Source organism: Artemia franciscana, chromosome 20, assembly GCF_032884065.1.
Source record: "Artemia franciscana chromosome 20, ASM3288406v1, whole genome shotgun sequence".
Taxonomy (NCBI): domain Eukaryota; kingdom Metazoa; phylum Arthropoda; class Branchiopoda; order Anostraca; family Artemiidae; genus Artemia; species Artemia franciscana.
The window spans coordinates 8744081-8756089 of NC_088882.1; the positions used below are offsets into that span (position 1 = coordinate 8744081).

The 12009-nt window shown below is 35.1% G+C and overlaps 1 protein-coding gene across 1 annotated transcript in view; it reads left to right on the forward strand.

Moving 5' to 3' along the window:
- The window catches only part of LOC136040410 (protein sidekick-like), a gene marked incomplete in the record, with an annotated part of 274067 nt that overhangs the window by 216921 nt on the left and 45137 nt on the right, over nucleotides 1-12009 (forward strand). The window contains 3 exon segments of the mRNA XM_065724684.1: nucleotides 1412-1631; nucleotides 2636-2838; nucleotides 9517-9658. Of these exon segments, the coding sequence (XP_065580756.1) occupies nucleotides 1412-1631; nucleotides 2636-2838; nucleotides 9517-9658 (565 nt within the window).

Sequence of the window (12009 nt, forward strand, 5' to 3'; positions counted from 1 at the left end):
ATGACTCATCAAAAGGGAGAAATCTTAATGAACTCCGCAAGGAAGTTTTTAAGAATAAGGTGACTACTGCTAGAACGTTCGTCCACCCAGAACAGTTACCACCAACTTTTGATGCAGCTAAATTCCACAGTCACAGAGTTTTCTACCAAGTTCAGGTATGGAGTGAAGATCCTGGTTCTGAACTTAAAGCCAAGGAATGGGGTTGGAGAAATAAAGGTGACTTCTTGTATCCATTAACTACTGACCTCCCACCAGCCCCTCGTTTGCTTCCGAAAATTGTGAAGTGCTCCTGTCAACTGGAAATTAGCACAACGAGATGTAGCTGCTTTAAAAACGGCTTAACTTGCACTGCAGCGTGTAAAACGTGCAAAGGGACAACATTTTCTAACTCTCCAAGAATCAAAAGCTATAACGATGAGGAGAACATCTAAGCTTAGATATCTGAATCAAAAGAATAAGTTTTATGAATACTAGCCGGAGTTTGATTCTGTCTTTCAAATGTTCATGAAGTTGATAATTTCATCAGTTGTGAAGATTAGTCAGTGTGTTGTTAATAGTTTATTCTAAGAGGGATTTTAAATGTCGGCCGCTGAAAACTAGTGTCATTTATGATTTCTCACTTCTAATATTTTTCATGTTATAATAAACATCTTGCAATCACTTTTTTTAGGCCGGTGCATTAGGTGATGAAACCAGCGAGAGAGGGGTCTGGTAAAAAAAAAGGTGGTCACGACGACGAGAAGCGTAAAAATCTCATGTAGATGGTTATGAATTTTTTTATATACCGTACACCAAATTTGACTCCAATTTTGCAATCATCTCGTCTTTTTACATCATAATAATAATTCAGTTCTAGAAAAACAAACAATTACCGGAGATTAATTTTTTTGTTAAGAAAGTGAGAAAACTGACACGATACGAAAAAAAAAATAGTTCTGCGTCGACCTAGAATGTGCAGCTTTGATATGTTGTTCCAATAACAGCTCGAGGTATTTAATTTTCAATTTAGCTTAATATGTTGAATTTGAAACCAGATAGAAGCAAAAAAAAGAACAGCAAGAAACAAGAAAAAACTAAATGATTGGTGAATGCCGCAATCGAAACCAATCAATTTGTTATTACCAAATTTTTTACCAATATAGAAGCCAACATAAATAAAATAAAAAGCTTAAGTTCTCAAAATAAAAATAGACAGAAAATAGATCGAGCTCAAAACGACAAAAAATGAATCGTTTTTATGAGAGGAGATTGTCACACCCCTCACACCCTTAGTTTGATTACTAGTCAAATATTTAATCATCAAATATAAGCAATTTAATCTTGCAATTTTTGGCCGAGAAATAATTTGGCGTTTGGCACCAGAGTGACGATAAGATGGATTTTGAGTAGCCTTAATTTTTCTATTTTGCAGGGAAACCAGATTGTACTCCAAGACCTTGTTCGTGATAAGAACTACGAAATTGCCGTTATTCCATTTAATAGTCAAGGGTCTGGTCCTCCCTCTTCTCCGCAGACCATTTATGTTGGTGAAGCAGTCCCTACCGGTGAGCCTCGTGAGCTTCGAGCTGTAGCGCTTTCTTCTACAGAAGTTAGACTTAGTTGGCAACCACCACTAGCAAGCCAACAAAATGGTAAGCTGGCCCAGGGTGTTGAATTTTTTCACAGTCTCTTTGCTAAGTTGTATAAATCTTAATATTAGAAGATTTTGCCCCCCCCCCTCGTCTTCACCCTAAGAATTCGATAGATTTCTAGAATTTCAATCTCCTGTCAGTTTTCTTTATTTCCAATTTTGATTCTATCCATTGCTATTATTAAAAATTTGGCTTTTGTATATTTGCCTCGAATAGAAAAGAAAATTTTAGGGTATTTTAGTGTATCAATGATTCTTAGGATGTTTTGAGGTTTGAACCATGGAAATTATCAGAGTATAAAATATATTTGTAAAGAGCAACGAGGGGAATCGAATAATTCTATATATTTTTTTATTAGGCCTATTTTTGCCATTCCTCTCCCTCCTATCCATGGGAGTTTGCTAGGTTTACAGATTTTTGCCTGACACAGTCTTTGCTAACTTTTTCGAGTCCTAATATTAAGCCTGTTTCTGCCATCCCCTTCCCCCAGCTCTGCTAAGCTTTGATAGATTCCCAAAATTTTGAAAGAAAAAAAAAAATAAAATCGCCAATTTTTTTCCAGTTGACCAAACACAGATCCTTAACGCCAGTACTATATTCGAAAACAATCTTAAAATGATGTTCAACCCTGAAAACCATAGGCCATCCATATCTTAAATGAAGTTAAAAAAGTTTGCTTTTTTTTTCATGCCCAAAATTCATCAACAGTTTCTAATTAGGTACCTCACGGAAACACTACCGTTGGTAAAATTGTCGTTTGGATTATGGAAACAACTCTCTCTCTCTCTCTCTCTCTCTCTCTCTCTCTCTCTCTCTCTCTCTCTCTCTCTCTCTCTCTCTCTCTCTCTCTTCTCTCTCTCTCTCTCTCTCTCTTCTCTTTTTCTCTTTTCTTTTTCTATCTCCACGTTTCTTTTTTTTTGTTATAAACGTTTATGCTCAAGAAAAAGAAGTTTTTAGGTATTCTTTATGAGTGGGACTTCATTTAATACATTCTCATTTTGTAGGCGATTTATTGGGATATAAAATCTTTTACACTCCTATCGGTGATTCTTCAGACAAAGAAGAGACAGAAGTGGTTCCAGCCTCATATACGAGTCATTCACTTCCCTTTATGGACCAGTATACTGAGTATATAATTGAAATGCTTGCCTTTAACCCAGCTGGTGACGGACCACGTTCCCATCCTGTCAATGTCAGAACTTTGCAAGTATGTATTTGGCTATAACGCAGTTTTAGGACTTCTAAAGATCCTTTTTGGATCTTTTCTAAAGGATATTTCCCAATTATGTATTTATCTGTACCGTATTCCGATTTAAAAAAAAAATATATATATAAAATTGCCAAGAAAGGAAGTAAACGAAGACAATAAACAGCCAGTGAAAAAATTGAAAATTTTTGCAAATATTTCGGCCAAGACCTCCTCTAGACCATCCTAAGTACAGAATAAAACTGATAAAAATATAAAAACCAAACCTTAAACATCATATTTGAGTTACCCCGAGGCCTGATTCGGTGTAGTTTGTTTTTACTAGATCCAAGCCGAAAGCATTGGCCATATTATTGCAGTCAAAAAAATTTCAGGTCTCATGGCCTTGCTTAGAGCATGATGATTGGAATCAAACAACGAATTGTAAGTAAGTTGCGATTTGGCTCAATAGTAACCAAAACTCTAAAAAAACAAAAAAAAACAGAATTTTGATATTAGTATATAGATTTCAAATATATAAGATCCATTAATTTTGATGTTACATATCAAAAGCTTCCAGCCTGAGAAAAATTACATGGTTTTCGAAAAAAAAGAGGGGGAGGAGCACCTCCAAAAAGTAAAAGAAACTTAATTGAAATTGCACCATCAGATTCAGCGTATCAGAGAACGATTCTGTAGAGGTTTCAAGCTCCTATCAGCAAAAATGTTGAATTTTGTATTTTTTTTGCCAGAATATTTATATTTTTTCCAGGGTTAATCGGACTAATTATCCTAGAACATCGGAAGGGGGTGCGTTCGAACGGAAATGTTCCAAGTGTTTTTTAAGTGCCCAAAAATATAGGACTAGCCCCCTCCCACGCCCCGTTTTTCCTCGAACTTGTCCAATCATATTTTGAGATTGCCATTTTGTTTAGCATAGTTGAAAGATCCAATAACTATGCCTTTGGGGGTAACATGACCACCACCACCACCCCCCCCCCACACAACGCGTCGGGAAAGGGATATTTGTTATGAAATTTGTCAATTGTTTGCGTGTAGTATATGATAGTAGGAAGTATACAGATATTTTTACTAAGAGAATATTTTAGAATTCCTATGCGAAATTCTCTTTGCTTGTCTTGCACTCTCTTTACCAACTCAATTTTGCGTGTGGAGGTATTTTCGGGGAATCGTCCGCGAAAAATTTTCACGGAAGGGAGGATTTCTGGAGGGATTTGAAAATCAATCGTAAATTGGGCTTTTTCAACCACTATCACTACGTGTTAGTGTGAAAGGTTCTACAGCGTAGTATGAAATCACCATTAGTCTGTTATGCCATATGCACAGGCTAGGCTGTATCCAGGGAGGGATGGGTTTTACCGATTCTGACCCCCCTCCATGTTTTTATTTGACTCGTAAAAAAGATAAAAAAAATGAATGCAGACAATTTTTGATGGGTTTTTAAACAAAGCTATTTTTTGTTGTTTAAAAAAGTTTGTTTTTAACAAAGTCAACTTTGTCTATTTTGGAAAGGTATTCTTCAAGCAGGCTAAGCTTGTGGAACAATATTGAAATACGAAAATGTAACCGAACGTGTATCATGGGAATGGGCCTGGTCATTGGAATTTCTTCGTTTCCAATATTTTATTCAAAAAGTAGTAATATAAGACTTTTCACCAACGTTAAAGCATATGCTATATTAGTAATCAAACCACAATAACATTAGCTGTAATAACAATATGATAAAAAAAAAGTATTCAAAATACACATTCTGTCAAGTCCAACTGGCTCCAGGGAAGTTTAGAGGCTGTATTCTTACTTGGACTCATTTCTTGCCCTTTGGAATCACACCAGGTGGTGTGAGTACTAATGTTGTACCTAAAATCCCAGTTGCAGACCTCCACCCCTCCCTGTAAAAATTGAAAAGTTTAGTAAAATGCATTGTCGTTGTGTTGACACTACACTCGGAAAAATTCTGTGATTTTACCTCACAGAAAGAGATTGGGAGAGGGGACGAAACACAACCCTGTTATATTTTTGTTCACAATTACCATTTCACTCGTGTGTTACTAATAAAAATAATTTATGTTTTTATGGCACTTGGTATTAACCAAGTGACATATAGCAGTCGCCAATTCTGTCGGTCTGTCTGTCGGTCTGTCTGTCTGTCGGTCTGTCGGTCTGTCTGTCTGTCTGCCGGTTAATTCGGAATAAATAGAAAATTGGATCTTAATGAGATTTGATGTTTGGAATGATATTGTGTCTCAGAGCTCTTATTTTAAATCCCGACTGGGTTTGATGACATTGGGGGAGTTGGAGGGGGGGAACCTAAAATCTTGGAAAACACTTAGAGTGGAGGCATCGGGATGAAACTTGATGGGAAAAATATGCGCAAGTCCCAGATACATGATTGACATAATCATAACTGATTTGCTCTCTTTGGGGTAGTTGGGGGGGGGGAGTAATTCTTAAAAATTAAAAAAATGAGGTATTTTCAACTTACGAACGGGTGATCGGATCTCAATGAAATTTGATGTTTAGAAGGATATTGTGTCATAGAGCTCTTATTTTAAATCCCGACTGGATCTGGTGATGGGGGCGGGGAGTTGGGAGGGGGAAACCTAAAACTTGGAAAACACTTAGAGTGGTGGGATCGGGATGAAACATGGTGGGAAAAATAAACACAAGTCCTAGATAAATGATTGACATAAACGGAACGGATCCGCTCTCTTTTGGGTAGTTTGGGGGGGGGGTATTTCTGAAAAATAAAAAATGGAGTATTTTTAACTTACGAACGGGTGATCGGATCTCAATGAAATTTGATATTAAGAAGGATATTGTGGCTCAGAGCTCTTATTTTAAACCCGACCGGATCTGGTGACATTGGGGGGGGGGGGGAGTTGGGAGGGAGAAACCTAAAAATTGGAAAACACTTAGAGTGGAGGGATCGGGATGAAACTTGGTGAAAAAAACAAGAGCCCTAGATACATGATTGACATAAACAGAACGGATCCGCTCTCTTTGGGGTAGTTGGGGGGGGGGGGGGTTAACTCTGAAAAATTAGAAAAAATGAGGTATATTTAACTTACGAACGGGTGATTGGATCTCCATGAAATCTGATTTTTAGAAGGATATCGTGTCTCAAAGCTCTTTTTTTAAATCCTGACCGGATCATGTGACATTGGGGGAAGTTTGGGGTGGGGAAACCTAAAATGATGGGAAACGCTTAGATTGGAGGGATTGGGATGAAACTTCGTTGGAAAAATAAGCAGAAGTCTTACATACGTGATTTACATGATTGGAACGGATCCGCTCAATTGCGGGGGGGAGGGTAATTCTGAAAAATAAGAAAAATGACGTATTTTTAACTTACGAAGGAGTGATCGGATCTTCATGAAACTTCATATTTAGAAGGACGTCGTAACTCCAATATCTTATTTTAAATCTCAACTGGATCAAGCGTAATGGGGGGGGGGCAGTTGGGGGGGGGGCAGAAATCTTAGAAAATACTTAAAGCGATGAGATCAGGATGAAACTCGATGGGAAGAATAGAAAACTGTCTAAGATACGTGACTGACATAACTGGACCGGATCTGCTCTCTTTGGTGGAATGGGGGGGGGGGGTAATTTTGAAAATTGAGGTATTTGTAACTTACGAAAGGGTGACCAGATCTTAATGAAATTTGATATTTAGAAGGATTTTGTGCTTTAAAGTTCTAATTTCAAATTCCGACCAGATCCTGTGACATTCGGGGGAGTTGGAGGGGGAACCGGAATTCTTGGAAAACATGAAAATTGGAGTATTTATATCTTACGAATAGATGATCGGATCGTAATGAAATTTGATTCTTAGAAGGAATGCATGTCTCAGAGCTCTTATTTCAAATCCCGACCAGATCTTTTGACATTGTGGGGATTTGGAGGGAGAAATCTTGGAAAAACACTTGGAGTGTAGGAATCGGGATGAAGCTTGGTGGATAGAATAAACAAATGTCCTTGATACGTGATTGACAGAATTGTACTGGATTCGCTCTCTTTAGGAGAGTTGGGGGGAGGGGTTCAGTGATTTGGCGAGTTCGGTGCTTCTGGACGTGCTAGGGCGATGAAAATTGGTAGGCGTGTCAGGGAGCTGCACAATTTGACTTGATAAAGTCGTTTTCCCAGATTCGACCATCTGGGGGGCAAAAGGGAGAGGCAAAATTAGAAAAAATTAGGTATTTATAACTTACGAAAGGGTGATCGGATCTTAATGAATTTTGATATTTAGAAGGACTTTGTGACTCAGAGCTCTTATTTTAAATCTTGACCGGCATTAAGCCTCTTATTTTCCTTTTTAAATCAATCTATTGATTCATAGAATTTTGTTAAAGCTCATACCATATGATCTCTTGGCTCTTAGTTCTTCTCGCCTCGTCACAAGTGCCATACGAGCTCTTAGCTCTTGTTTGTTTATATTTTCATGTTCTCATGTCTTTTTTACCCTGCTATTGAATTTTTTTTTTCAATAGAAATTACTAAGCCTAGCTGGTTGTGATTCCTCTTTGGTTTTTTTTAAATTTTTTATTTCTTTCAGTTTTTGAAAATCAGTTTAGCTTGCTGTTGTTTTTTTCGAGGGAAGTATTTTATTGTCAAAGACTAAACATTTTTAAATGCATATTTTATGTGTATTTGAGGTACAGTCATGTCTGTTTTATCACCCACTATGCTATTTAATTTTTTAATGTAAAAAAAAAGAGGTGACTTTTCTGAACGTAGAAAGAGAGGCTCCTTCAACAGCTAAGATTCACATTTTTGAAAATCTAAAGTGCATAACTCTTAAATAGCAAAATTTAAAAATTATGATAAAGCCAAATGTTAAGAAAAACTCGGACTATATCACTGAAATCCATATTTTGGATACATTTTCTTAATCAGAAGCGCAATTAGACTTCCATGAGAAGCTCTGTGCTATCTGTATTCATTAATCATTAAAATGATCTGTAATATATCTGTATAATATAATATTGCATATTAACATAATATAATAATAATATTGTAATATAATAATAAAAATAAATAATATAATAGAATATAATATAAATAATAATATAATAATAATAATACTAATAGTAATAATATGTTAATATTATATTATATTATGTATTAATATAATATAATAATAACATAATAATATATATATATATATATATATATATATATATATATATATATATATATATATATATATATATATATATATATATATATATATATATATATATATGCATATTAATTGCATATTAAATTGATCTATACTTATTTTTCAAGAATGACGGTACAAACTGGTTTTAATCATAGCCTGTCTATTTTTGAGCTATGGAAAACCTATTATGCAGCCTAGGTTCAGAGGCGAAAATGCCACAATCCCTAAGACAGAGTTTCGCCCTGACACCCCTTCTCTACCTTGAAATGATCAATTGATTAAGAACTATTGAAAAAGTACTTTCAGAGCGGGTTTCATGGGCCAAAGTGCCGTAATCCCTAAGACGAAGGTTTGTTTGAAAACCCCTTTCTCTATATATAGTTTGATAAGTAAACGAGAATGTTGAATTTTGAAATTTTTGCCAGAAGATTTATTTATTTATACTTTTTCTAGGGGTGACCGTATCGAACTAATTGTCCTAGAAAACCGGAAGGGGGTGCGTTCGGACGAAAATTAGAAGTTTCAAGTGCTTTTTCAGTGCTCAAACAGATTTCAGGGCAACTGGCCCCCCTCCTACGTCCCATTTTTCCCCAAAGTCATCCAATCAAAATTTTGAGATTGCCATTTGGAGATTTGTTTGAAAACCCCTTTCTCTACCTTGAAAATGATCGCCAATCGATTCAGAGCTAACAAAAGCTGTTTTTTTTTAGTAGTAGTATTAATTTAACCAAAGGAAATAACACAGACAAAATCAATCGGTAGCACACCAAAAGCGTTGCTTGCGAGGGTGTGTTACTAAGAAAAAAGAACAAAAAATAGAAGAGAAAGAAAAAAAAAAAAAAACAATGAGTTAATCTAAAATGAGCAGAAAGGTGAAACCGTGTACCGAGAAAAAATTTACATAAATAATTCATACACAATCAAACAACATAATATCATGATCCCGAAGCAAAAAAAATGAAAACAAAAAAAAACAACAAAAAACAATAAACAATTATTTCCAATATTAAATCAATCAATCCCAATCTATTTCAAAGGTATACCTACCAAGAAACCCCACACGCAGCACGGTTTTAAATTGATTATTGCACAGATTAATTTCAGAGGCCGGAATTCTGCATCCCCTAAGAAGAAGACTGGTCCAACGCGGCCTTATCTACCTTTGAAAATCAGAAAATTATAATCCAAACATTCATTTTGATATTTTAAAACATTCCTTTTAAGTTTTCAAACCTTTTCAGGAATGTGGGCGATAAAACCCCACCTATTGTGTATGACACCAAAGACTGGTGGTGCATATGACATGACGCCATGTTTTTTAAACATGACGCCAGTTTTTTAAAGACTGCCGATGAATTTGTCTAAGGTCTTCCAACTCGCTAGAAACACAATTTCTTTGGTGACAGAATTTGTGTATATCATCTTTTGACAATTTTCCTTTGGGAGGTAGAATGCCCCGACCACCTTGATCCTCTCCTTCTGTTTTACGGTTTAACTATATGTTATGTTTGTCATAGGGCCTTCCAGGAAAGCCTGGTTCTGTTAGCTTCAATGAGATTACGATGAATAGTCTTCGTGTCTACTGGAATCCTCCTAAGAAACCAAATGGGGAAATTCTTGGATATCTTGTCACATATGAAACTGCTCATCAAGATGAAAGTAAGTTTGTTCCCTCTTTTTGTGCTAGTATACATTTATATTACTATAAGTATGTATTTATACTATGTTGTGTGTATAATCATGTATACTATATTATGTGTTTATATTATATTATATTTATACGTTTTAACGTATTGTATATTTTTTATAAATAGTCTCTATTTATGCTTATATTATTTTGTAATTAGACGAATATGTCAGCATTGTAAAGAAAGAAATTCTCAGTGTTAAAAAGAAGGAAAGGAGGAAGATATTAAACGACAGCGATTTAAAAAAGAAAAAGAATCTAAAATTAGAATAGAGCCGAAAGAAAAAATCAAACCAATGTATACAGTAACTCGCCAAAGTAGAATATACAATTAATAAGCCATTCATCTCACAACACTCAAAGCAAGTGAAAGTATAATAACTAATCAACTGAAAATATAATAACTAATCAACTGAAAATATAATAACTAATGGCGTCAAATGAAAGGTTTACATACGCCCTGTTTGGTTTTTGTCCCTTGCCTTCCTAGATTTTGAACAAACACTTTTTTTTGGGGGGGGGGGAGGATTTCATTGAAAAAAGCCTTTTTTGGTATTTTTTGGAGAAAAGGGAAAAAACTGTCCCCACCTCGCCCTAACACGTTGAAAATACATATTGACTTTCCCCCTAAATGTTCATGAATTGACCCCAGAGTAACAAAGACAATTGAAAAAGGACTTAATTAGTTTATTTAGTAATAATCTTCTTGTGACTCCCAATTCAGGTTTTTGTTTGTGTGTTTTATTTAGCAACGCCCATGTTAGGGTGTCGCTATATTTGGTTGGCTTGTTGTGACGTAAAGAGATATCCTACGTCTTTTGCAGATTTCACCAAATTGTGTTAGTTTTATTGAGATTCGTGGCAATGTTTTTTGGCCAGCTACTCGTATCTACGCACTTTGTGGCTTGTTCTTCGCACTTTGTGGCTTTGCAGCTTTTTGTGGTATTAAGCACCCCTCTTTTACGTCTTGAATTATAAATATAACCGAAACCGTACAATCTTCATGATTCCCTCTAGGCTAAATTTTTGTATTATTTTATTCGCTCTTATTTATTTTTTATAAATAATTTTTTTTATAAATATAAGGTCGTTTTTACAATCAGCCGGAATACGATTGAGGTAAAATTTATCGCTTAATGATTTTGCATGACCAATTGGCGATTTTTGACAATATGCTCAATTTTTGAATAAATAATTTAAGCTATTCTTTCAACTCAAAATATTATCATGGTCTAAAAAATCAGTTTTTGACAGGTGCTCTTCCCAACTCTGTTACTTCTGTGTTGTTGTGTTAAGGCGTTTATTAACTTCAGTTCTGTGTTATTAAATTCACCAGGTGTTGAAAACTATTTTTTATGTTGAATTATCCTAATGTTGGTTATCATTGCCCCTCAAACACAGTAAACAAAAGATTAAATCTCACAGTGCATACAAGAACAGAGAATATGCACTAGAATACAGGAGTAAAAGCACTGAAATTGAGGAGAAGAAAAATGATAACTGACATAATATAACATCATTATAACATATATTCTATTTCCGTTGTTTAATTATCTCGGGTTAGATTCAATAGTTGTGAAGTTGTTGTTAAATATACTTGGAGCTGATTTACATCTGCTGTATTCCAAAATCCCTAGGCCTTGAAAAACTATTTTGTTATGTAAAATTATCTTATTATTGTGTATTTATATAAATCTAATTAATGTGGGCCTTTTTTACACTTGTTTTCAGATTACAGCAAGCAAGTCAAGCAAAAAGTGACCTCAAATTCATTGGTAGTTTCATTTTTAGAAGAACAAGTGACTTACCATTTTACTGTTCGAGCTCTTACTATTGATTACGGACCACCTTCCGAAGGTAAGCTTTTAGTAATTCATTATCGAAGTTAAAGTACCATTATCCATTTCACTACCATTTCTTACAATTACATTTTTGGAGAACAATGGACTTAACATTTTACAGTCCGATTTCTTGCTATTAATTACGGTATACCCTCCAAAGGTGAGCTTTCGGTAATTCCTTGCCAAATTTACATGTTGTTAAACAAGGTGAATCTAATAACGGAGCTTCTTGTTTTTCAATTCTACAAATTCCTTACACAACCAGTTTTGGAAATCTAATTAAAGAAAAAATCAGTAAACATCATTGTAACTGCCATTGTAACAGATACCATTATCTGTTGTACTACCGTTAGTTACCATCATATATTTAGAATATCAAGGGACTTGCTATTTTGTGGTCCGAGCTCATATTATAATTACAGACCACCTCTCGAAGGTAAGCTTTTTGGGATTCATTTAACAAGTTTACATTGCTATTACCA